The following is a 21,283-nucleotide window of genomic DNA, read 5'->3' on the forward strand; positions in this document are numbered from 1 at the left end:
GCTTAGCTTTGCTGATATTTTAGGTTTTACTCTCTGCCTTTGCTGATATTTTAGGCTGTATCTTTTTGTTTTCTACATTGTTTTTCATCTTCATGGAGTGTCGAGGTTTCTGACAAGTCTGATCATTACTTAAACTTGCTGGAGCTGCGCAGGGAAAGGCAGACTGGGCCCACCCGGATCGGCCCTCGTCCCGCGTGGCTGGTCCCCCAGGGGCCGTCGCCCCCTCATCCCTGCAGTGAGGCCTTTCCACAGGGCCTGGTACTGAGAGCGCTGGCCCACCAGGGCACCTGCAGCAGCCCCACTTTCCTCTCTCATCCCAGGAGAGCCAGGCCATCCCGCTCGTGTCCGTGGCCAGCGTGGCTGCTGGAAAGGCCAAGCGACAGGCAAGCTGCAGCCCCGAGGAGCGGCTGGAGAGGCCTGCATGGCCCCAGGAGCCCTGCGGCCCAGGTGCTGCACCCCAGGATGATCCCAGCCTGCCACCTTCCCTCCTGCACTGCCCCCGCCACACCTCTGTTCCCAGCTATCTCCCCATCACTGCAGGAGGACTTGGCCCCAGGGAAAAGCCATTTGGGAAGCAGGTTCTGAGCGTGCTGCTCTGAGCTCTCAAGAGGGACCTAGATTTAGGGAAAGAAAATGTCCATCGAGGCCTTTCAGCCAAGAGTCACCTCCAGTTGTGGAACACGCATGGCAGATGTGGGCACATCACCTGTTTCTATGTAAATGGTGTCTGACCCAGTGCTGCATGCGATTCAGGAAAGCCAGGCACTTGGGGTCCCTCCTGCCGTTCGGGGTCCCTCCTGCGGCTCGGGGTCCATCCTGCCGCTCCATCCCTCCTGCCGCTTGGGGTCCCTCCTGCCACTCGGGGTCCCTCCTGCCGCTCCGTCCCTCCTGCCGCTCGGGGTCCCTCCTGCCATTCCGTCCCACCTGCTGCTCGGGGTCCCTCCTGCCACTCGGGGTCCCTCCTGCCGCTCTGTCCCACCTGCTGCTCGGGGTCCCTCCTGCCGCTCGGGGTCCCTCCTGCCGCTCGGGGTCCGTCCTGCCGCTCGGGGTCCCTCCTGGAAGGTTGCTTTGAATTCATCTACCTGAGGGACAGGTGGGGCACTGAAGATTGCCGGGCTCCTAGGAGGCAGGTGTGCTCCCATGGCCACCTCGACAAAGATCGCGCCTGAGAGGGGACAGTGGTAGTTCAGCCTGGGGCAGGTGTTACCTTTCCAGGGACCAGCCGGCACAGGCCACCTTACCAAGGGGGCAGAGCAGGGCCTGCATCTGAGGCTGGCATTCGCTCATTACTCACCTGGACAGGGGGGCACAGGTGACGGGTCATGCTGGAGCAGGTCAGGAGGATGTGGCCTGAGAGGGCAGGTGCACAGGGCCTGGCCGAGGGCTGTCCCTGGGCTCCCGTGGAGTGGAGGCCTTGTCTCACATCCATCTCCAACCAGCAGACCGTGGGGGCGGCTCCGCTACAGCCTCTGGGCTTCGGCTGAAGAGAAGCCACTCCTTTCCGCTGCCGTCTGTCCGCAAGATCTCAGATGAGCCTGGCAAGGCCCAGGCAGGTGGCCAGGCCCCTCCCACTCCACCAGGTAAAGGATTCTCCACCCCAGATGGCTCCCTGAGGCTGGAGCATTTAGAGGTGGGCGAGCCCTTGGGCCCAGAGGACCTTGCACCCACATGCTGGCTCTTGATTTGAGGCGGTGGTGGGTGGCTTGCTGCCCTGAGTATCCTGTGGGCTCCTCTGCATGCGATCCCCAATTCCTAGGTCCACGATGCTCTGCCAGGTCAGGCCCTGTGTGCCCCCTCCTGCCCCTGCAGGACTGTCTTGCCAGTGCCCTCCCTTCCCCTGCACTGGGCTGTGCCCATCTGTATACCAACATGCCCCCTCCTGCCCTGGAACAGTCTTTCCAAAGCCCTCTGCCCCCTCCGTCACCGCCCAGGCTCTGCTTTCATTAGAGCAGAGCTCTCCTGGGCTTGGCCGCCTGCCCCGTCTGGCTTTCTCTGCGCTGCTTTCTTCTGGGTCTCAGCTACAGAGGTCCTCACACCCTCTGGCCACCAGTGACTCTTCTCCCTGTGGGGACCCGGGCTCCCCTGGGTGCATCCAGCCCGTGGGCCACAGGGTGGCGGTGGTGAGTCCGGCCCTAGCCTGCAGTCAGCAGGGCGTCCGCACTCCCCTACGGACTGGCCCACTCCTTTCCACCTTCCTGACTTCACTAAAAAGTGTGTTTTGTTCTCATTTTAATTTCATGGGTTGCTGGCAAGTTCCATCATCTGGTGTCCTTGCGAGCTCTTTGGGTTCCCTCTTTGAGAATAGTCTGTTCACATCTTTACCCCTTTTCTGCAGGCTTTCCTGAGTCTGAGTTTGTCCTGCTGGTTTACATTCACTCCCCAGATAGAGGGTTTTGATTGTTTGGAAATCTGGTCTTCATCTGCCCCAAGACCCAGCCATGGGGACTGCACAAAACAGGGACCCCAGGTGTTCATTTGTTGCGAATTGTTGTCACACACCTTGTGGCTTGTATTTTGGGTCCTGCACGTTCTCTCCTCATTCCCGGGTCCCGAATATGTCCCACAGAAGTGTTCCCTTAGCTCCTTCTTCTTGCCCTCCTCGGCCCCATCTTTCATGTGTCCCTGCTCCTTCTTGGCATGTCTGAGGGGAGAAATGCAGCTTTTTCTTCCTCTGCATGGTGTGACTTGCCCAGCACCATCGACGAAGCAACCTTTCATCTCCCTGGTGTGCTTTTTGATGCCATCTTCTTAGGTATCAGGTCCTGAATCGGCAAGGATTTTCTTTGATTTTTAGTAACAGCTATTTTGAGCTATAATTAGCATACCATGTGGTATGCTTTTCAAAGTATGCAATTCAGTGGTTTTTAGTATATTCATGGAGTTGTTCCTTGGTCTCAGACCCCTGTCAAGTTCTGCACCTTCTCACCACCCGTGAGGAAGCCTGGCCCCTGGGCAGCCCTGCGCCCTGGCAGCCCTCCATGTCCTTTCTGTCTCTGTGGACGGGCTTGTCTGGACAATTCCTTCCCTGCATCAGCTGTTGAGGTGTCTTGTGTATTGGGGTATTTGCCCACTTCTTCACTAATACCAAGTTTTTATTTTCATTAGCTGTTTATGGTTTTCTAATGTGCATACAGTATGTAAATCATAAGTGGGTAGTTTGATGAATTTTCATAAACTGAGCTCACCTGTGAGACCAGCACCCAGATAAACCAGCTGCTCCAACCCCTGCCCATGCTGCCTGTCACCACCATCAGTCACTCGTGTTCTCTGCCCTACCAGTGTTTGCAGCTTATGCTTGTTTTGGCCCTAGCTTCTCTGCACAGCCCTGTGTCTGTGGCACCCACCCTGTGGCGTGGTAATGTGTGGCTGTACTGTGTTCATATGTCTGTTGCATGCGCACACACGTGTTCCCATAGGAACTGCCAGATTAGTGCACATGTGTTTAGATGGGGAGATGCTGCCGATGGTTTTCTTTTTTTTATTAAAGTATTGGTGATACACACTCTTATGAAGGTTTCACATGAAAAAACAATGTGGTTACTATATTTACCCATATTATCAAGTCCCCCCCCCATACCCCATTGCAGGCACTGTCCATCAGTGTAGTAAAATGCCACAGAGTCACTACTTGTCTTCTCTGTGCTACACCGTCTTCCCCGTGACCCCCGACACCATGTGTACTAATCATAATACCCCTCAATCCCCTTCTTCCTCCCTCCCCACCCACCCTCCCTCTCCCCTCCCCTTGGGTAACTGCTAGTCCCTTCTTGGGGTCTGGAGTCTGCTGCTGTTTTGTTCCTTCAATTTTGCTTCATTGTTATACTCCACAAATGAGGGAAATCATTTGGCACTTTTCTTTCTCCGCCTGGCTTATTTCACTGAGCATAATACCCTGTAGCTCCATCCACGTTGTTGCAAATGTAGGATTTGTTTCTTTCTTATGGCTGAGTAATATTCCATTGTGTGTATGTACCACATCTTCCTTATCCATTCATCTACTGATGGACACTTAGGTTGCTTCCATATCTTGGCTATTGTAAGTAGTGCTGCAATAAACAGGGGTGCATATGTCTTTTTGAATCTGAGAAGTTGTATTCTTTGGGTAAATTCCTAGGAGTGGGATTCCCAGGTCAAATGGTATTTCTATTTTTAGTTTTTTGAGGAACCTCCATATTGCTTTCTGCAATGGTTGAACTAGCTTACATTCCCACCAGCAGTTTAGGAGGGTTCCCCTTTCTCCACATTCTCGCCAGGATTTGTTGTTCTTAGTCTTTTCGATGCCGGCCATCCTAACTGGTGTGAGGTGATATCTCTTTGTAGTTTTAATTTGCATTTCCCAGATGATTAGTGATGTGAAACATCTTTTCATGTGTCTGTTGGCCATCTGAATTTCTTCTTTGGAGAATTGTCTCTTCATAGACTCCACCCATTTTTTAATTGGGTTATTTCTTTTTGGGTCTTGAGACATGTGAGTTCTTTATATATTTTGGATGTTAACCCCTTGTCAGATATGTCATTTACAAATATATTCTCCCATACTGTAGGACGCCTTTTTGTTCTGCTGATGGTGTCCTTTGCTGTATAGAAGCTTTTTAGTTTGATTCCATGTGTTCATTTTTGCTTTTGTTTCCCTCACTTGAGGAGATGGGTTCAGGAAGAAGTTGTTCTTGCTTATATTCAGATGTTTGCCTATGTTTTCTTCTAAGAGTTTTATGGTTTCATGACTTACATTCAAGTCTTTAATCCATTTCGAATTTACCTTTGTGTATGGGGTTAGACAGTGATCCAGTTTCATTCTCTTACATGTAGCTGCTTCCAGTTTTGCCAACACCAGCTGTTGAAGAGGCTGTCATTTCCCCATTGTATGTCCATGGCTCCTTTATCGTATATTAATTGACCATATATGGTTGTGTTTATATCAGGGCTCTCTAGTCTATTCCATTGGTGTATGGGTCTGTTCTTGTGCCAGTACCAAATTGTCTTGATTGCTGTGGCTTTGTAGTAGAGCTTAAAGTTGGGAAGTGAGATCCCCCCTACTTCTTTCTTCCTTCTCAGGATTGCTTTGGCTATTCAGGGTCTTTGGTGTTTCCATATGAATTTTTGAACTATTTGTTCCCGTTTGTTGAAGAATGCTGTTGGCATTTTGATAGGGATTACATTGAATCTGTAGATTGCTTTGGGTAGGATGGCCATTTTGACAATATTAATTCTTCCTAGCCAAGAGCATGGGATGAGTTTCCATTGTTTCCATTGTTAAATTAAAGAGTTGTCCTCTTTAATTTCTCTTAAGAGTGTCTTGTAGTTTTCAGGGTACAGGTCTTTCACTTCCTTGGTTGGGTTTATTCCTAGGTATTTTATTCTGTTTGATGCAATTGTGAATGGAATTGTTTTTCTGATTTCTCTTTCCGGTAGTTCATTGTTAGTGTATAGGAATGCCACAGATTTCTGTGTATTAATTTTGTATCCTGCAACTTTGCTGAATTCAGATATTAGATCTAGTAGCTGCCAATGGTTTTCCAAGCGTGTCCTGATTTGTCCTACCACCAGCCCCTTCGGACTGTCCAGTTGCCCTAGTCCGCACTGTCTGGTGCAGAACCACCCTATGTGGGTCTGTTGAATCTATACTCTGACAGCTCGAGCCTCTCAAACGCTCCCTGGCTTCAGGTGTCAGACCGTGTGGCTCACAGACATCCTCCTCAGCTGTGGAGCTTCCTGCTGTCCCATCTGGTCTGTGCCCCTCAGCAGGGCCTCAGGGCTGTAACAGCACCCTCCTGCCAGCCCTGACCCTGCACCTTCCGTCTCTGCTGGGGGTGGGGGCTGCTTTGTCCCAGCCCATTTCTCTTGTAGGCTGTCTTTCATTTTCTTACTGGTTAATAGGAGTTCCTTTGTGGGATGAGTGTATTAAAACAATTTTCTGCTCACCTTTCATTCTCTTAATGGTGTCTTCTGATGAATAGGAATTTTAAATTTTAATAGGGTCCATTTATCAGGTTTTTTTTCTTTTGTATTTAATACATTTTGTGTTCCACTTTGGAAATCTGCGTGTAAGATCAAACACTTCCCCTTTCATATTTATCCCTCTAGGGCTGATTCTATTGTCTGGAGTGAGCAGGGATCAAGAAACATTTTTTTTCCATATGGCTGCCTACTTGACCTGCCATATTTAATAAAAACATGCTTAGTGAATTTGTTCAAATAAAAGAAGCTTAAATGATAGATAACTGAAAATAATAGCAACCCACATAAAATTTGAATATGACTGTCCAGTTCCACGGAGATATGACGGGTCACCATTTATTCAGGCACAGAGCCACCCTTCCTCTGGGCTGTATGGCTGACATACTCTCACAGGCAAAGATCAGAGGTAGTCAACATTCTAAGTTTTATCAATTAAAAGCATGATTTTTAATGTTACATGATGGTAACAATAATATTCCACCCTAATGTGTGCATGTATTTATCATGGGGAGTACAGTTGGGTTTTATTTTTTAAATGAATATTGGTATCATAATAACTTGGCTTATTGATAAGTAGTAATAACAAAACAAAAATATAACAACCCATGTTAACATTTTATATAATAATATAATACACAGTATCTCAGGATGGACAAAAATTATCAGTATGTAATCATGAATAGTTTTATATTAGTTATACAGTTATAAGTTTAGGTAACTACAGATAGGTATTGTTAACTGCTGTTATTCTGGAATTTTTATGTCTTATTAATATGATAAGATAACTACAGAGATTTAAGTATTTTCCTATGAAACATAACCTTTAAAATGAGTGGAGATCGGTCTTCACGGCTCCTGGTAATAAGTCCCATCGTTCACTCTTCTCATGTACACGCTTCTGTGTTGTTTTGCCATATGAACGATGGCATTAAGGCTTAGCTGCTCTCCAGCCGCCGGCAGACCTGCTATCGCTAGGGGCTCCTTCCCCGCTGGGTGGCTGGTACCTTGGGTACAGTCGGCCCTCCCGCCCTGTCTGAAGCTGGACAAGCTGGATTTTGTCATCGTGTGTGGCTTGTGGGCACCCCCAGCAAGAGCCCTGGGAGCGACAGAAGCTGGTTTAAATCGGCTATTGCAGGCTCTTTACTCCTCAGCTTCAGGCTTCATGGAAGAGGGACGTGTGGCCTTGACCCGGTGGGCCCTCACACTGGGAAGTGCCGCATGGCAGCTGCCCTCTCACACTCCTACCCCAGAGGGAGAAGCACCATCCTGTGTTAGTGCTGACGGTTCTTCCTGAGGCACGAGTGGCAGAGTGTGGCCCGCCGTAGCATGCAGCTCTCTGAGCTCTGACAGATACGCACATGGGCGATGTCACCGGGACCCCACGCCTCAGGGGTTCTTGTTCACACCGTGCATGGGGATCCAGTTGTGTTGCATGCGGCTGCAGTCACGGCGCGGGAAGCTCACGTCTTTCCTGCTGGTGCAGGTGTTGGTGCGTGGCCTCGTGCAAGTTCTAGAACAACCCTGAGCAGCAGGCGCCATGAGTGCTGCGCTTTGGTTAGATAGAACCGCAGCTCAGATAGGTCATTTGTGCATGTGGCCTGGCTGTGATGGGCCTGGGGTGTGGACCCAGATGTGTTTGACCCAAAGCTCAGATCCGTCAGCGGAATTCACAGTACCTGGTCTGGAGGTGTGCTTGTGCTGGGTACCTGACACATCAAGAGGTTGGCTGTGGCTCGGAGAAAGGCATGCAGGCACAGGGGCTTTGTAGTGAGACTCTAGGAGCTCGAGTCTTATTTACCGGGGTTCATGCTGCTTAGGTTTCGGGGAGTGCCGGCCGGCCCCCAGTGGCTGCATGTGGGACGCGTGACTGGGCGAGCCAGCACGCTGTCCTGAGTCCTGCGCATTTGTAGGGAGCACAGCAGGCGCCACCTCAGAGCTGAGGACGGCGCGTGACCAAGCCAGGGCCCTCCTACATGCAGACGAGCACCCCGGGAGCAGCGTGGCCAGCAAGGTAGGCAGCCTCTCCCCCTTGTGCTCTGCCGTCCCCATTGCTGGTGGGACACCCCCCACATCCTTTCCCTGTGACGTTCTTTCTGTGATTTTTGCAAGTCCAAGAGGAGCGCGACTGTTGCTGAGACCCCTTCTGCCATCTTCCACTACTTGGGGAGCAGCTCAGACGACGCAGACGCCATCTTCAGAGCCGCCAAGCAGGACCTGCTCACACTGATGAAGCTGGACGTAAGTGGCCCTCCTCCCTTCTCTCAGGCTGGGGTGAGCAGGGAGAGGGCCACAGTCTCTTGAGGGATGGATGGGCTTCTTACTCTCTCCACAGACGTTGTCCTTCGTGAGACCCACATCTTTCAGGCAGCACTTCCCGGGGCCGGGGGTGGTCAGAGCCCCTGCCTGAGGCACGACTCCCTTTGGTGGGGCTCAGGATGGCGTCTCACGCTGGTGGCCTGGCAGACCATCTCCCCTGGCTCTCTCTGAGTGTGCCGTGCATATCAGCTCTGGTTGACTTGGCCTCTTCCGGGTGCCTGCAGGTGGCAGGGGGACTGTGAGTTGCGTGCATTCTGCAGACTTTGAACTCTGACTGTCGTCAGCACGTGTACATTTATATTTATCCTTTTCCCCCCTTACATTTTAGACAGTTGTGAATGCCTTATATACAGGAGAGAGTTAGTACCCATGAAACCACCACGCCTGGGACTAGACCATCAGGAGCTCCTGGAACCAGCTGTGTGCCCTCCGTGGCCACAGCTGTTCCTCCCAAGAGCAGCTGCTGCCCTGCACCTGTGTGGCCGGTGGCCAGTGACTCATCTTTGTGCCAGGGCTGCAAGCGCTGCCCATGTCGCGGCCATGTGGGCCCGTGCGTGCACGTACCCTGCATGTCCGTCCCATGTCCACGCTGTGGGAGGGACGTGCATCTGGCTCTCGGCTTGGCTGTCCTCGTCCACCTGTGAGCTCCCAGGGCCCTGCATCCATGCCAGCAGTTGGGTTTCCAGACTTCCAGTCTGGATAAATTAGGGATGTATGGCATGACTTCTCGCTTGGTCCCCTTGATCACGGGCAGGGTAGTCGGCCTTCCATGTTCTCTTTGCTTCATCTGCCTCTTGGGAGGCAGCAGCTTGAGCCTTCTGCCCATTTTTCTATCTTTCCTTTTTCACTTTTAAGATTTCTTCATGTTTTCTGAACAAGTCCTTGGTTGGTTACGGCTCTTGCACTCAGTCTACCATGGGATTTGCCTTTTGGCCCCGTGTGGTCTGGTGGACGGCAGCCCTAATTTCAGTGCAGTGAACTCAGTCTTCTCCTTTATGTTAGTGCCTTTTGCACCTTGCTTAAGAAACATCTTGAGAGCAGCATTTGCCCTTTTTAGATCCCACGTCCCTGCTTGAGACACTCCGTGCTTGGGGATCCATGCTTCCCTGTGCCATGGGGCCAGGCCCAGGCCCCGCAGGAAGGAAGCCGCTTGCCCTGTGTGTCTGCATTGGCTGTAATCAGACATTGCTTTGGTTTCTCATAAAAATTTTTTTTGTATTGTTTGACTGTTTTGCCATTCTTAGACTCAGGTGCAGATGGAATTCATTTTTGTGCAGGGTACAGGGAGGGACTCGGATTGTGTCTGTTTTGGCCTGTGGAGGTCTGGTTGGCCAAGGACCATTCCTGGAAAGCCTGGCCATCCCACAGGCCACTGTGCCTGTCACAGACCAGGGCTGTCTGGGTCCTCCATTCCATTGTCTCGCTAGTTTTGGGCCACACACGGCAGTGCAGCCACCAGGCGGCCCTCCGAGGGCCAAGCAAGAAGTGGGGACAGGCTTTCTCCCCATTCCCTCCTGGCTCCCATGAGCCTCCCTTCCTGGCCCTGTGGCCAAAATGGAGGGACTTTCTCATGAGGTCTGTGACCTGTGCCCTGGCACAGCACAGCACCCACAGCTGGGGCAGTTTCCAGGTCAGAGCTGGGGCGCACAACAGGAGGGAGCGCATCCGGGGACCTCCCACTGCACACACTGCCCTGAGGCTGTGGGTCTGCCTGCCCACCGCTGCCCTGCCCCCGATGGTGAGGACAGCAGCCATGCCTCTGCTCTGAGGGAGGTGAGCTGCAGTGGGCTGGCTGCCGTGGGTCTCCGTTCTCGAAGGACATCTCAGCAGGTTAAATTCCGGGTCCTGTGCTGCCAACAGCCGTCTCCGGCCCCCTTGTTGCTGCCCAGACTCCTCACGGGGAACCACTGTCTGTGGCAGCTAGAGCCTTACTTGTGTTTTAAGTAGGAAGACTTGAAAATCAACATTCCTGCCTGTTGTGGCTGAGGGGCAGACATCATATCAGCAGCTTGAAGGCGTGGCTGGCCTTGCCCTCCTCAGGGCCCCTGGGGACAGTGCTGTCAGTGAGCAGCGGGTCTCTGCAGGGGACTCGAAGTGCTCGCCAACCGTGTGGTGAACAGATGTGCTGGTGTCCAGGCTGCGCTGTTACAGAGTGCAGGCGCAGTGGGTTCAGCACAGTCAGGTCTGTTTGAAGGTTCGGTTTTAGGTGTAGTTTGAAAGGTCCCAGCTTTCCTGGGACGGTCAGGGAGCCCCGGCTCCAGACTGAAGCCCCCAGCTGCATGAGCCCCTGATGAGAGCCGGCCTGTGCTTTAAAGCCAGGTGCTGACTTCCCTCTGGCTGTGAAAGTCCGAGATGGCCCCTTCGTCCATCTCGTCCTCTGAGAAGCTGCTGCTGAGTGTGGGCGCCTTCTTAGCCGCCTCAGCAGCGCGCTGGGCGGCCTGTGCAGCGTCTCCGCCAGCCTGGCTGCTTCCCCCGCACTGGGTGGCGTGCGGAGCTCTCTCCCCTAAACCTCAGGAACCCTCCTCTGCCAGTTGCCGGCTTTTCCCCCACAGCCCCTCCTGTCTCTCTGCCTTCACAGAGCTGAGGAGAGCTGGAGCCTTGCTCTGATGAGGCTTTGCCTGAAGGGACTGTTGTGGCCGGTTTGCCCTGCTGTCCCGACACTCACACGTCCTCAGCAGGGAGGCTGCTTCGCTCTCCTGTCATTCCTGTGGTTCCTGGAGCAGCACTTTTGGTTCCCCCCCTCCCCGGGAACTTCTCCCTTGCACTCACACTTGCCTGGCCGGTGGGTGCAAGAGGCCCAGCTTCCAGCCTGTGGTAGTTTCTGACATGCCTTCCTCACTGAGCTTAATCATTTCCAGCTTTTGACTTAAAGATGACTCTTGCTTTCACTGGACACTTAGAGGCCAGTGCCAGGGTATTGACTGGATCTGGTCTTGGGCACCAGGGAGGCCTGGGGGAGGGAGGGGACTCCGGTGAGTAGGGCAGTCAGAGCTCACACTGCTCGAGTTCAGCATCTCATGTGGGTGCGTTTGTGGTGCCCCGAAACAATGACAATGGTGACATCAGAGATCACTGGTCACAGACACCATAACAGATGCAATCATAATGAAAAAAAGTTTGAAATACTACCAAAATGTGACACAGAGACACAAAGTGAGCAAATGCTGTTGGAAAAGTGGTCCGATAGTCTTGCTCAGCGCAGGGCTGCCGCCAACCCTCAGTGTGTGACCGCACGTCTGCGAGGCGCAGTGAAGCAAGGCGCCTGCGCGGTGCAGGGAAGCAGCGAGGGGTCGTCCGTGCCTCGTTTCTGATCATGTGGGGAAGCTTCGAGCTCTTCACCCCATGTATGATATTAGCAGTGGGCTTTTTGTAGATGGTCTTTATCAAGTTGTGGAAATTCCCTCTTTATCTAATTTACTTCACAGTTTTTATTATGAATGGGTGTTTTGTCAAATGCTTTTTCTGCATCTACTGATTGGTACAGTCATGTATCAATCAGTGATTTCTCTTCTTTTAGCCTGTTTATGTGATGGATAACATTAATTGATTCTCTAATGTTGAACCAGCCTTGCATACCTGCGATTAATCCCATTCATTTGTGGTATATAATTCTTTTGTATGTTGTTGGATTCGATTTGCTAATGCTTTGTTGAGACTTTCTGCATCTGTTCGTGAGAGAGGCCGAGCCACAGGTTTCACATAATGTCTTTGAATTTGGCATCAGGGAAATGCTGCCTCGTGGGATGAGGTGAGAACGTCTCCCTGCTTCTGGCCTGACTCCTCCTTGAATGTCCGCTAAGATCTGCCAGGGACCCACCGGGGCCTCTGCTCTGGAAGGTCGTTAGTTGTTGACTGACCTCCTGCCCGAGCTTTGGCATGCCGCCTCTTCCAGGTCTTCACGCTGGTGGTCACGCCAGTGGGCGTGGCGTTGGTCACGGCGCTCCGCTGCTGTCCGTCTGGTGCCCACGGCCTCACGGTGGTGTCCCCTCTTTCATTTCAGGCGTTAGTGACTCATGTCTGTACTCCTTTTTCTTAGTTAGCCTTGTTCTAGAAGCTTATCAATTTTTTCAGTATTTTCAAAGAATCAGCTTTTTGCTTGTGATTGTTCTTTATTAATTTCCTGCTTTCAATCCTATTGATTTCTGCTCTGATTTTTATTTCTTTTCTTCTGCTCACTTTGGATTTAATTTGCTTTTCTTTTTGTAGTTTCTGAAGGTGGAAACTCAGATTATGGATTTTAGATATTTTTTTCTAATATATGCAGTGAATGCTGCTATAAATTTCCCTCTATACGCTGCTTTTTTTGGATCCCACAAATTGTGATAAGTTTTATTTTCATTTTCATTTAGTTTGAAATATTTTAAATTTCTCTCTTGAGGTTTCTTCCTTGACCCATGTGGTATTTAGGAGTGTGTTGTTTAATCTCTAAGTACTTTGGGGTTTTCCACCTACTTCTTTTATTGATTTCTGGTTTAATTCCATTGTGGTCTGACTGTGTGATTTTTATTGTTTTAAATTTGTGAAGATGTGTTTTTTGACCAGGATGTGGTCTGTCTTGTTGAACGTTCCACACAAGCATGAGAAGACCGCTCTGCTGTCTCCGTATGAAGTAGTCCGTATGTGTCGATCCAGTTGACTGATGGTGGCGTCGAGTAAGTCCACGTGTCCTTTCTGATTTTCTCCCTCAGATCTTTCTGCCTCTGACAGGTGACTGCTGGTCTGCAGCCGCCTCTCCTGCAGCCCCATCAGTTTTTGCCACATGTATTTTTTTTTAATTTGCTATCATTACTCTACAATTACATGAGGAACATTATGTTTACTAGACTCCCCCCATCACCAGTTTCCCCCACATTCCCCATTGCAGTCACTGTCCATCAGCGTAGCAAGATGCTGTAGAATCACTCCTTGTCTTCTCTGTGTTGTACGACCCTCCCCACGCCCCCTCCCCCCCACATTATGTCTGCTAATAGTAATGCCCCCCCTTCCTCCCCCCCTTATCCCTCCCTTCCCAGCCACCCTCCCCAGTCCCTTTCCCTTTGGTGACTGTTAGTCCATTCTTGGGTTCTGTGTTTCTGCTGCTGTTTTGTTCCTTCAGTTTTCCTTTGTTCTTATGCTCCACAGATGAGTGAAATCATTTGGTACTTGTCTTTCTCTGCCTGGCTTATTTCACTGAGCATAATACCCTCTAAGCTCCATCCATGTTCGTGCAAATGGTAGGATTTGTTTTCTTCTTATGGCTGAATAATATTCCATTGTGTGTATGTACCACATCTTTTTTTTTAAATTAGTTTTATTTTGGTATCATTAATCTACAATTACATGAAGGACATTATGTTTACTAGGCTCCCCCCTTCACCGAGTCCCCCCAACATACCCCTTCACAGTCACTGTCCATCAACATAGTAAGATGCTGCAGAATCACTACTTGTCTTCTCTGTGTTGCACAGCCCTCCCTGTGCCCCCCCCACACACTATACAGGCTAATCATAAGGCCCCCTTTCTTTTTCCCCACCCTTATCCCTCCCTTCCCACCCGTCCTCCCCAGTCCCTTTCCCTTTGGTAACTGTTAGTCCATTCTTGGGTTCTGTGATTCTGCTGCTGTTTTGTTCCTTCAGTTTTTCCTTTGTTCTTATGCTCCACAGATGAGTGAAATCATTTGGTACTTGTCTTTCTCCGCCTGGCTTATTTCACTGAGCATAATACCCTCCAGCTCCATCCATGTTGTTGCAAATGGTAGGATCTGTTTTTTTCTTATGGCTGAGTAATATTCCATTGTGTGTATGTACCACATCTTTATCCATTCATCTACTGATGGACACTTAGGTTGCTTCCATTTCTTGGCTATTGTAAGCAGTGCTGCGATAAACATAGGGGTGCATCTGTCTTTTTCAAATTGGGCTGCTGCATTCTTATGGTAAATTCCTAGAAGTGGAATTTCTGGGTCAAATGGTATTTATATTTTGAGCTTTTTGAGGAACCTCCATACTGCTTTCCACAATGCTTGAACTAATTTACATTCCCACCAGCAGCATAGGAGGGTTCCCCTTTCTCCACATCCTCGCCAACATTTGTTGTTTGTCTTTTGGATGGTGGCCATCCTTACTGGTGTGAGGTGATATCTCATTGTGGTTTTAATTTGCATTTCCCTGATAATTAGTGATGTGGAGCATCTTTTCATGTGTCTGTTGGCCATCTGAATTTCTTCTTTGGAGAACTGTCTGTTCTGCTCCTCTGCCCGTTTTTTAATTGGATTATTTGCTTTTTGTTTGTTGAGGTGCATGAGCTCCTTATATATTTTGGATGTCAACCCCTTATCGGATCTGTCATCTATGAATATATTCTCCCATACTGTAGGATGCCTTTCTGTTCTACTGATGGTGTCCTTTGCTGTACAGAAGCTTTTCAGCTTGATACAGTCCCACTTGTTCATCTTGCTTTTGTTCCCCTTGCCTGGGGGGATATGTTCATGAAGAAGTTGCTCATGTTTACGTCCAAGAGATTTTTGCCCATGTTTTTTTCTAAGAGTTTTATGGTTTCATGACTTACATTCAGGTCTTTGTTCCATTTCGAATTTACTTTTGTGTATGGGGTTAGACAGTGATCCAGTTTCATTCTCTTACATGTAGCTGCTTCCAGTTTTGCCAACACCAGCTGTTGAAGAGGCTGTCATTTCCCCATTGTATGTCCATGGCTCCTTTATCGTATATTAATTGGCCATATATGTTTGGGTTAATGTCTGGAGTCTCTATTCTGTTCCACTGGTCTGTGGCTCTGTTCTTGTGCCAGTACCAAATTGTCTTGATTACTGTGGCTTTGCAGTAGAGCTTGAAGTTGGGGAGTGAGATCCCCCCTACTTTATTCTTCCTTCTCAGGATGGCTTTGGCTATTCGGGGTCTATTGTGGTTCCATATGAATTTTAAAACTATTTGTTCTAGTTCGTTGAAGAATGCTGTAGGTATTTTGATAGGGATTGCATTGAATCTGTATATTGCTTTGGGCAGGATGGCCATTTTGACAATATTAATTCTTCCTAGCCAGGAGCATGGGATGAGTTTCCAGTTGTTAGTGAACTCTTTAATTCCTCTTAAGAGTGTCTTGTAGTTTTCAGGGTATAGGTCTTTCACTTCCTTGGTTAGGTTTATTCCTAGGTATTTTATTCTTTTTGATGCAATTGTGAATGGAATTGTTTTCCTGATTTCTCTTTCTGGTAGTTCATCGTTAGTGTATAAGAAAGCCACAGATTTCTGTGTGTTAATTTTGTATCCTGCAACTTTGCTGAATTCCGATATTAGTTCTAATAGTTTTGGAGTGGAGTCTTTAGGGTTTTTTATGTACAATATCATGTCATCTGCAAATAGTGACAGTTTGACTTCTTCTTTACCAATCTGGATGCCTTGTATTTCTTTGTTTTGTCTGATTGCCGTGGCTAGGACCTCCAGTACTATGCTGAATAACAGTGGGGAGAGTGGGCATCCCTGTCTTATTCCTGATCTCAGAGGAAAAGCTTTCAGCTTCTCGCTGTTCAGTATGATGTTGGCTGTGGGTTTATCATATACGGCCTTTATTATGTTGTGGTACTTGCCCTCTATACCCATTTTGTTGAGAGTTTTTAGCATGAATGGATGTTGAATTTTGTCAAATGCTTTTTCAGCATCTATGGAGATGATCATGTGGTTTTTGTCCTTTTTGTTGATATGGTGGATGATGTTGATGGATTTTCGAATGTTGTACCATCCTTGCATCCCTGGTATGAATCCCACTTGGTCATGGTGTATGATCATCTTGATGTATGTTTGAATTCAGTTTGCTGATATTTTGTTGAGTATTTTTGCATCTGTGTTCATCAGGAATATTGGTCTGTAATTTTCTTTTTTGTTGCCGCATGTATTTTGATGTTGTGTTAGGCACACACACACATTGTGGTTTGGGTTGTCATGTCTTCTTGGAGAGTTAGCCCCCATCACTATGGGATGCCCGTTTTTAGCCCTGGTAGTTCTCCTTTTCTGAAGTCGGTTCTGTCCAAAATTCCTGGGGCTGCTCTGCTTGCTTCTAATCGGTGCTGGCACGAAGCATCTTCCCACTCATCTGCTTTTAATCCACATGTGTGGGCCTTGTCGTTTTTCCTTGATAGCCGGGTGACGTGACAGGCCGCAGTCAGTAAGCCTTCGGTACCGTGGGGGAGGTGCCCTTTGGTGCTGTGCATATGCCCTGCCAAGCCTGTGCCCCTGGGCCCTGGGCAGCACAGTGCTCCTTTTTACCCCTGACCCTCTGGTGGGCAGGAGGGGCGCAGGGGGTACTTCCCTCCTGCCGGCAGGTCAGGCTCGGGGTGACCGGTCTCCCCGAGGCAGCCTTGTGCAGCCGATTGCTCCGACCTAGTTCAGAGTGGCTGCCATCCCCCTGCTGCAGCCCCAGCGGGATTTTCCTCCGTATTTACTAAGAACCGGTTGAGCCCCTGGAGGCAAAACTCACAGTAGTGTGTGGCCCCCGCGCTGGGTCTCCCTGTGCCGGTGCCATCAGCTTGATGTTGATGGCGTGGCAGGGCGCTCTGCATCTTCAGGGGCTCATCCACATCCTGCAGCCACCTCGCCCTGCCTCCCGTGGAGCCTGTGTGCGGCCTCCGTGTGGACGTGTGTCCTTGTGCCCCTCATGCTGACACCAGCATTTCTGTTTTCAGGACCCTTCCCTGTTGGATGGCCGGGTGACACTTTTCCACGTCCCGGGGGGCACAGTGGTGGCCAGGCAGGGAGACCAGGTGAGTGAAAGGCCGAGGTCCAAGGGTATGGCCTCACCTGTGCAGCCTGGGCGCTTGTAGCATGCCCGACGCTGTGTCTGCGTCCTGTCCCCGGCGGGCTTTTCCCCTCAGGCTCACATGTCTGTGAGACACTGGGAAAATCACTGAGCCCACCTTCGTCACAGGTGGGTGCACTCCCGCCTGCAGAGATGGGCGTGCACGCACACAGACAGTAGAGTCACCTGAGCTCAGTCCAGTGCCGAGGAAATGATTTGCTTTCTCGGCTCTCAGACCCAGACACGGATGAAGAGTAATTCCTGAACCTGGAGCCTCACTTTGCCGGGTGGGCAGAGACCACTTGGCGGCTCCTGCCCTCCTGGGGGCCCACCTCCTGGGGTGCCACTGTGGGAGTCACGCGCTCGCTGGCCCCCGCACAGGCATGGTGGAAGGCATCTGTTTAGTTCACTTAAAGCAGCTTTGGCGAGAGAAAGTTAATCTCCTGGGGCCAATAATCAGGTGACAAGCCATGGACGCTGCTGAAATGATTCCAGAGAGAGTGCGTGCACAGGGCCAGTTACGTTAGGCAAAGCTGGCAGGGGAGAAGTGTGCAGCTGGCCCGGGTGGCCTGCAGGCGCCTGAGGGGCTGTGCTGACCCTTGGGCCTCATGAGGCCCAGCAGCTCCCGGCTTTCCCAGGACGTGAGCATCCTATTCGTGGTCTCGGGGCTGCTGCACGTGCACCAGCGGAAGGTGGACAGCGAGGAGGAGACTTGCCTGTTTGTCACGCATCCTGGGGAGATGGTGGGCCAGCTGGCTGTGCTCACCGGTGAGCCCCTCATCTTCACCATCAAGGCCAACAGGGACTGCAGCTTCCTGTCCATCTCCAAGGCGCACTTCTATGAGTGAGTCCCCTGCCCAGCCGACCCCATGGGTTTGTTGTGGGGCCATAGCTGTTGGGGGCCCACGCTGGGCACCCCACAGGGATCCTGCCCCGTGCTGTGCTCACTCTTGAGGAGACAAGTCCTGGGGAAGAAGGCAGGCGAGATGGCGGTGTTGGGGGGCATCACACTGCAGGGCAACTTTGTTGCCCCTCTGCCTCTGGAAGCCAAAGTGAACTTGGCTTCTCAGGAAGATAGTTGGTGTTGGCTCCTAGACCCACACGGAAATCTCTAGACCCAGACACACCCTTGGCCTGCTGGGTGGCCCAAGCCTGCCCCCCTGCTGAGCCTGCTGTGTATGTCCGCATACATGTGTGGGTGCGGGTGCACATCCGCTCATGGCATGAGTCCCCTGCCGTGGGCCGCCCCCACCCCTCATCCAGCTCAGCCCTGAGCGACCTCTTCCAGCCTCCTGAGTGCAGGCCTGTGGGTGGGGCTGCTGTCCTAACGCCCCCTCAGCCTGGGTCCAGAGCAGAACCCCTGACTTTCCCCAGCTGGCTCTGTTTTTCTCATCTCTGCCACTGCTGGCTCCAGCTGCCCGTTGCTTGGGCCATGTCTCAAGGTCACCCCAGGAGCACCTGCTTCTGTTCACATACAGCAGCCAAGGAGACAGGCTATTATGTTCCTGCCGGCCAAGCCTGCCAGCGACTTCCATTGCTCCCAAGATTGACCAGCGCCTGTCCCGGCTCAAGGCCCCGTGTGGTCTTCGCCCACTGACTTCTGGGCCTTCCATGCAGCCACCCCTGTTTGCTCTAGTCTTCATGGCACCTCATGGGGGGCCAGGGACTTTGTGTCCCAGTACCAGGATCAGGGCCTTCTGCATGGCCTGTGCTGAGGACATCCATGGGCAGGTGATAGCTGGGCGGGGGACTCCCAGACTGTCTCAAAGCTGCTGACCATTGGGCACAAGCTGTGATGGAGCAGGTGGCTGCCACGTGCCATGCTCTGTCCCAGCCCTTGGCCAGTGTCCACATCACCTGCTAAGCAGGTGCCATTGTTTGATGAGTGGCATGCAGACCCTGCCCGCTCTCAAGTGCTGTGGCCTAGAGAGAAGGGGCGGGGCTGGCTAGCTCGGAGTAGGATGAGGGAGGGCCAGGACGACGGGGCTGTCTTGGCAGGATCATGCGGAAGCAGCCGTCCGTCGTGCTGGGTGTGGCGCACACTGTGGTGAAGCGGATGTCCTCCTTCGTGCGGCAGGTTGACTTCGCTCTGGACTGGATGGAGGTGGAGGCTGGGAGAGCAATATACAGGTGCAGCCCTGAGCTCAGGCGGGGTGGACTGGCCCCTGGCTCGACTCCCAAGGTAGCCGTGGGACAGCCTCCTGGGGGCCCTCCTGGACTGGTGCTCATGTGCACACGCTCAGGCACACACACACAAATCCACACCACCCTTTAAACTGGCCCAACAGGGCAGTTCTGACAGCATTTAGGACAGTGCTTATGATCCACGCTTCCGTGTGGTAGAAGACGGGTGTCTTTGCTCTGCAGCATCGTACTCACCCAGGTCAGACAGAACTACAGCTGCCAGTTGTCATGGTGTTCAAAACGCAGACTAAGAAAACTTGCAATACTTAATCATTTATTTAAAAATATAATAAACCCTTTACATATGTAGCATACTTATTTTTAATGGGAAATAACTGTTTTCCAAAACAAAAAGATGTAGTGTAATGTCCTCTTTTCTTTGCCACCTCGGGTGACCAAAGAGTTCCCAGCCTTGCCCGCTGGCTTCTAGCACCTCTGTCCCCACAGGCAGGGGGACAAGTCAGACTGTACCTACATCCTCCTCAGTGGACGGCTGCGCTCAGTGATCCAGAAGGATGATGGCAAAAAGCGCCTGGCGGGGGAGTATGGCCGTGGAGACCTCGTCGGTGTGGTAGGGTCGGGTTTCTCCTCCCCATCAAGCCCTTCACTCCACCTGGCTGATACCTGGGTGTGGGGAGAGGGCCCTTGAAGTGCCCTCAGGAGGGGGACTCTTTCCCATCGAGGTGCATGCCTTTCCCCGGGGGCTGGTTTCCCTGCTCCCAGCCAGGGCTGCAGCATCAGGGCAGGAATAGCTGCAGCTTTGCCTCCCAAAGGTCTCAGGAGAGCCGCTGGCCAGGTGGGGTGGGTGCTCAGAACGGCCCCTTTGCGCCACCCCCCCTTCAGGGGAATGTGCCAGTTGAGACTGCTGTGCACTGTGCCTTCCCATCCGGGGTGCAGTGAGGCAAGCCCGTGGGGCTGTAGGGAACGAGCAGTGCAGCCCCAGTACCCGGCCTCTCCTGCTCAGGTGGAGATGCTCACCCACCAGGCCAGGGCCACCACAGTGCACGCTGTTCGGGACTCAGAGCTGGCCAAGCTTCCAGCAGGAGCCCTGACGTCCATCAAGCGCAGGCATCCACAGGTAAGGGCTGCCGTCCAATCTGCCTTAGGGAGCAAAACCCATTTTCCAGCAAAATGGGCTTACTTGGGAACATCAGAGACTGCAATTGGTGGCAAGCAGCTGGGGCCCAACCAGACAAGCCCAGGAGGCAGGGCACAGGGGGCCCCTTTATAGAGAAGGAGGACCTGGGGGCTGATCTAAGTAGAAAGCCCATTGGAGAAAATGGAGTCCCACGTGTCATGTCCTCTCATGACTGAACCCACGACAACCAGACAGCAGGTTGTGTCCTGCCCAAGTGCTGGCGTGAGGGACGTGGGGCGCAGGCAGGTTGCATGGTTTCACAGGATGCACTGGCATGGACCAGCATGTAAGGATACGGCTTCTGGGCAGGCGGTATGAAGCAGTGGTAGGAGGAGGAACTCAGTGAATGAAGCCCACCTGGCACGGCTGTGTTCCCGCCACTTGGCCCTGAGACAAGCCATCGCACAGTGGTACGAAACCAGACAGGAGCTTTAGGAGCAGGGGCAGGATGTGGTGCAGGCACAGTTTGGGCTGTGCAGGGCCCTCTTACTGTGTGTCTTGGGAAAGGTGACGTTGCCACTGGAGAGGCTCGGGCCAGCCAGCAGTCCATCCAGACAGCAAAAAGAAGGAGTTTGTCCTGCTGCTGCGACAGCGACTGGCTGCCTTTCTGCTCTTTACCTCCGTGCCTCTAAGTAATAAGGGTGTAGCTGAGGGAATGGGAGCCTCTGACCTCAGAGGTGGCGGTGGGTTGATGAGCTGGCCCCTGGCCCCCCCCCACCCCGCCCCCGGCAGGGAGCCGCTGGTCACACAGCCCTGTGGTGAGGCTGCTCCTGGTCAGCCCCACTCCCACACCCAACCATTGTAGGCTTTCTGTCTGTTCTTGGATTTGATGTAAATGAAATAATACAGAATGTAGGATTTTGTGTGAAGCTTCTGTCGCTCAGTGGGTACCAGTAGGTG

The 21,283-nt window shown here is 51.7% G+C and overlaps 1 protein-coding gene across 11 annotated transcripts in view; it reads left to right on the forward strand.

The window, feature by feature from the left end:
- The window catches only part of PNPLA7 (patatin like domain 7, lysophospholipase), a 64,013-nt gene that overhangs the window by 15,652 nt on the left and 27,078 nt on the right, over nt 1-21,283 (forward strand). For 9 of the 11 annotated variants that reach the window (XR_012124601.1, XR_012124602.1, XR_012124603.1 and 6 more), the window contains 9 exons: nt 321-447; nt 1,440-1,580; nt 7,869-7,969; nt 8,068-8,196; nt 16,949-17,026; nt 17,700-17,905; nt 19,060-19,191; nt 19,693-19,816; nt 20,210-20,323. Coding sequence is in view for 8 of the 11 variants with exons in the window: in XM_073220683.1 (XP_073076784.1) it covers nt 321-447; nt 1,440-1,580; nt 7,869-7,969; nt 8,068-8,196; nt 16,949-17,026; nt 17,700-17,905; nt 19,060-19,191; nt 19,693-19,816; nt 20,210-20,323 (1,152 nt within the window). In the remaining 3 variants the exon portion in view is untranslated. The remainder of the gene's footprint in view (nt 1-320; nt 448-1,439; nt 1,581-7,868; nt 7,970-8,067; nt 8,197-16,948; nt 17,027-17,699; nt 17,906-19,059; nt 19,192-19,692; nt 19,817-20,209; nt 20,324-21,283) is intronic. The other 2 variants (XM_073220684.1, XM_017668192.3) reach the window with 1 other exon arrangement.

This window comes from Manis javanica, chromosome 2 (genome assembly GCF_040802235.1).
Source record: "Manis javanica isolate MJ-LG chromosome 2, MJ_LKY, whole genome shotgun sequence".
NCBI lineage: Eukaryota > Metazoa > Chordata > Mammalia > Pholidota > Manidae > Manis > Manis javanica.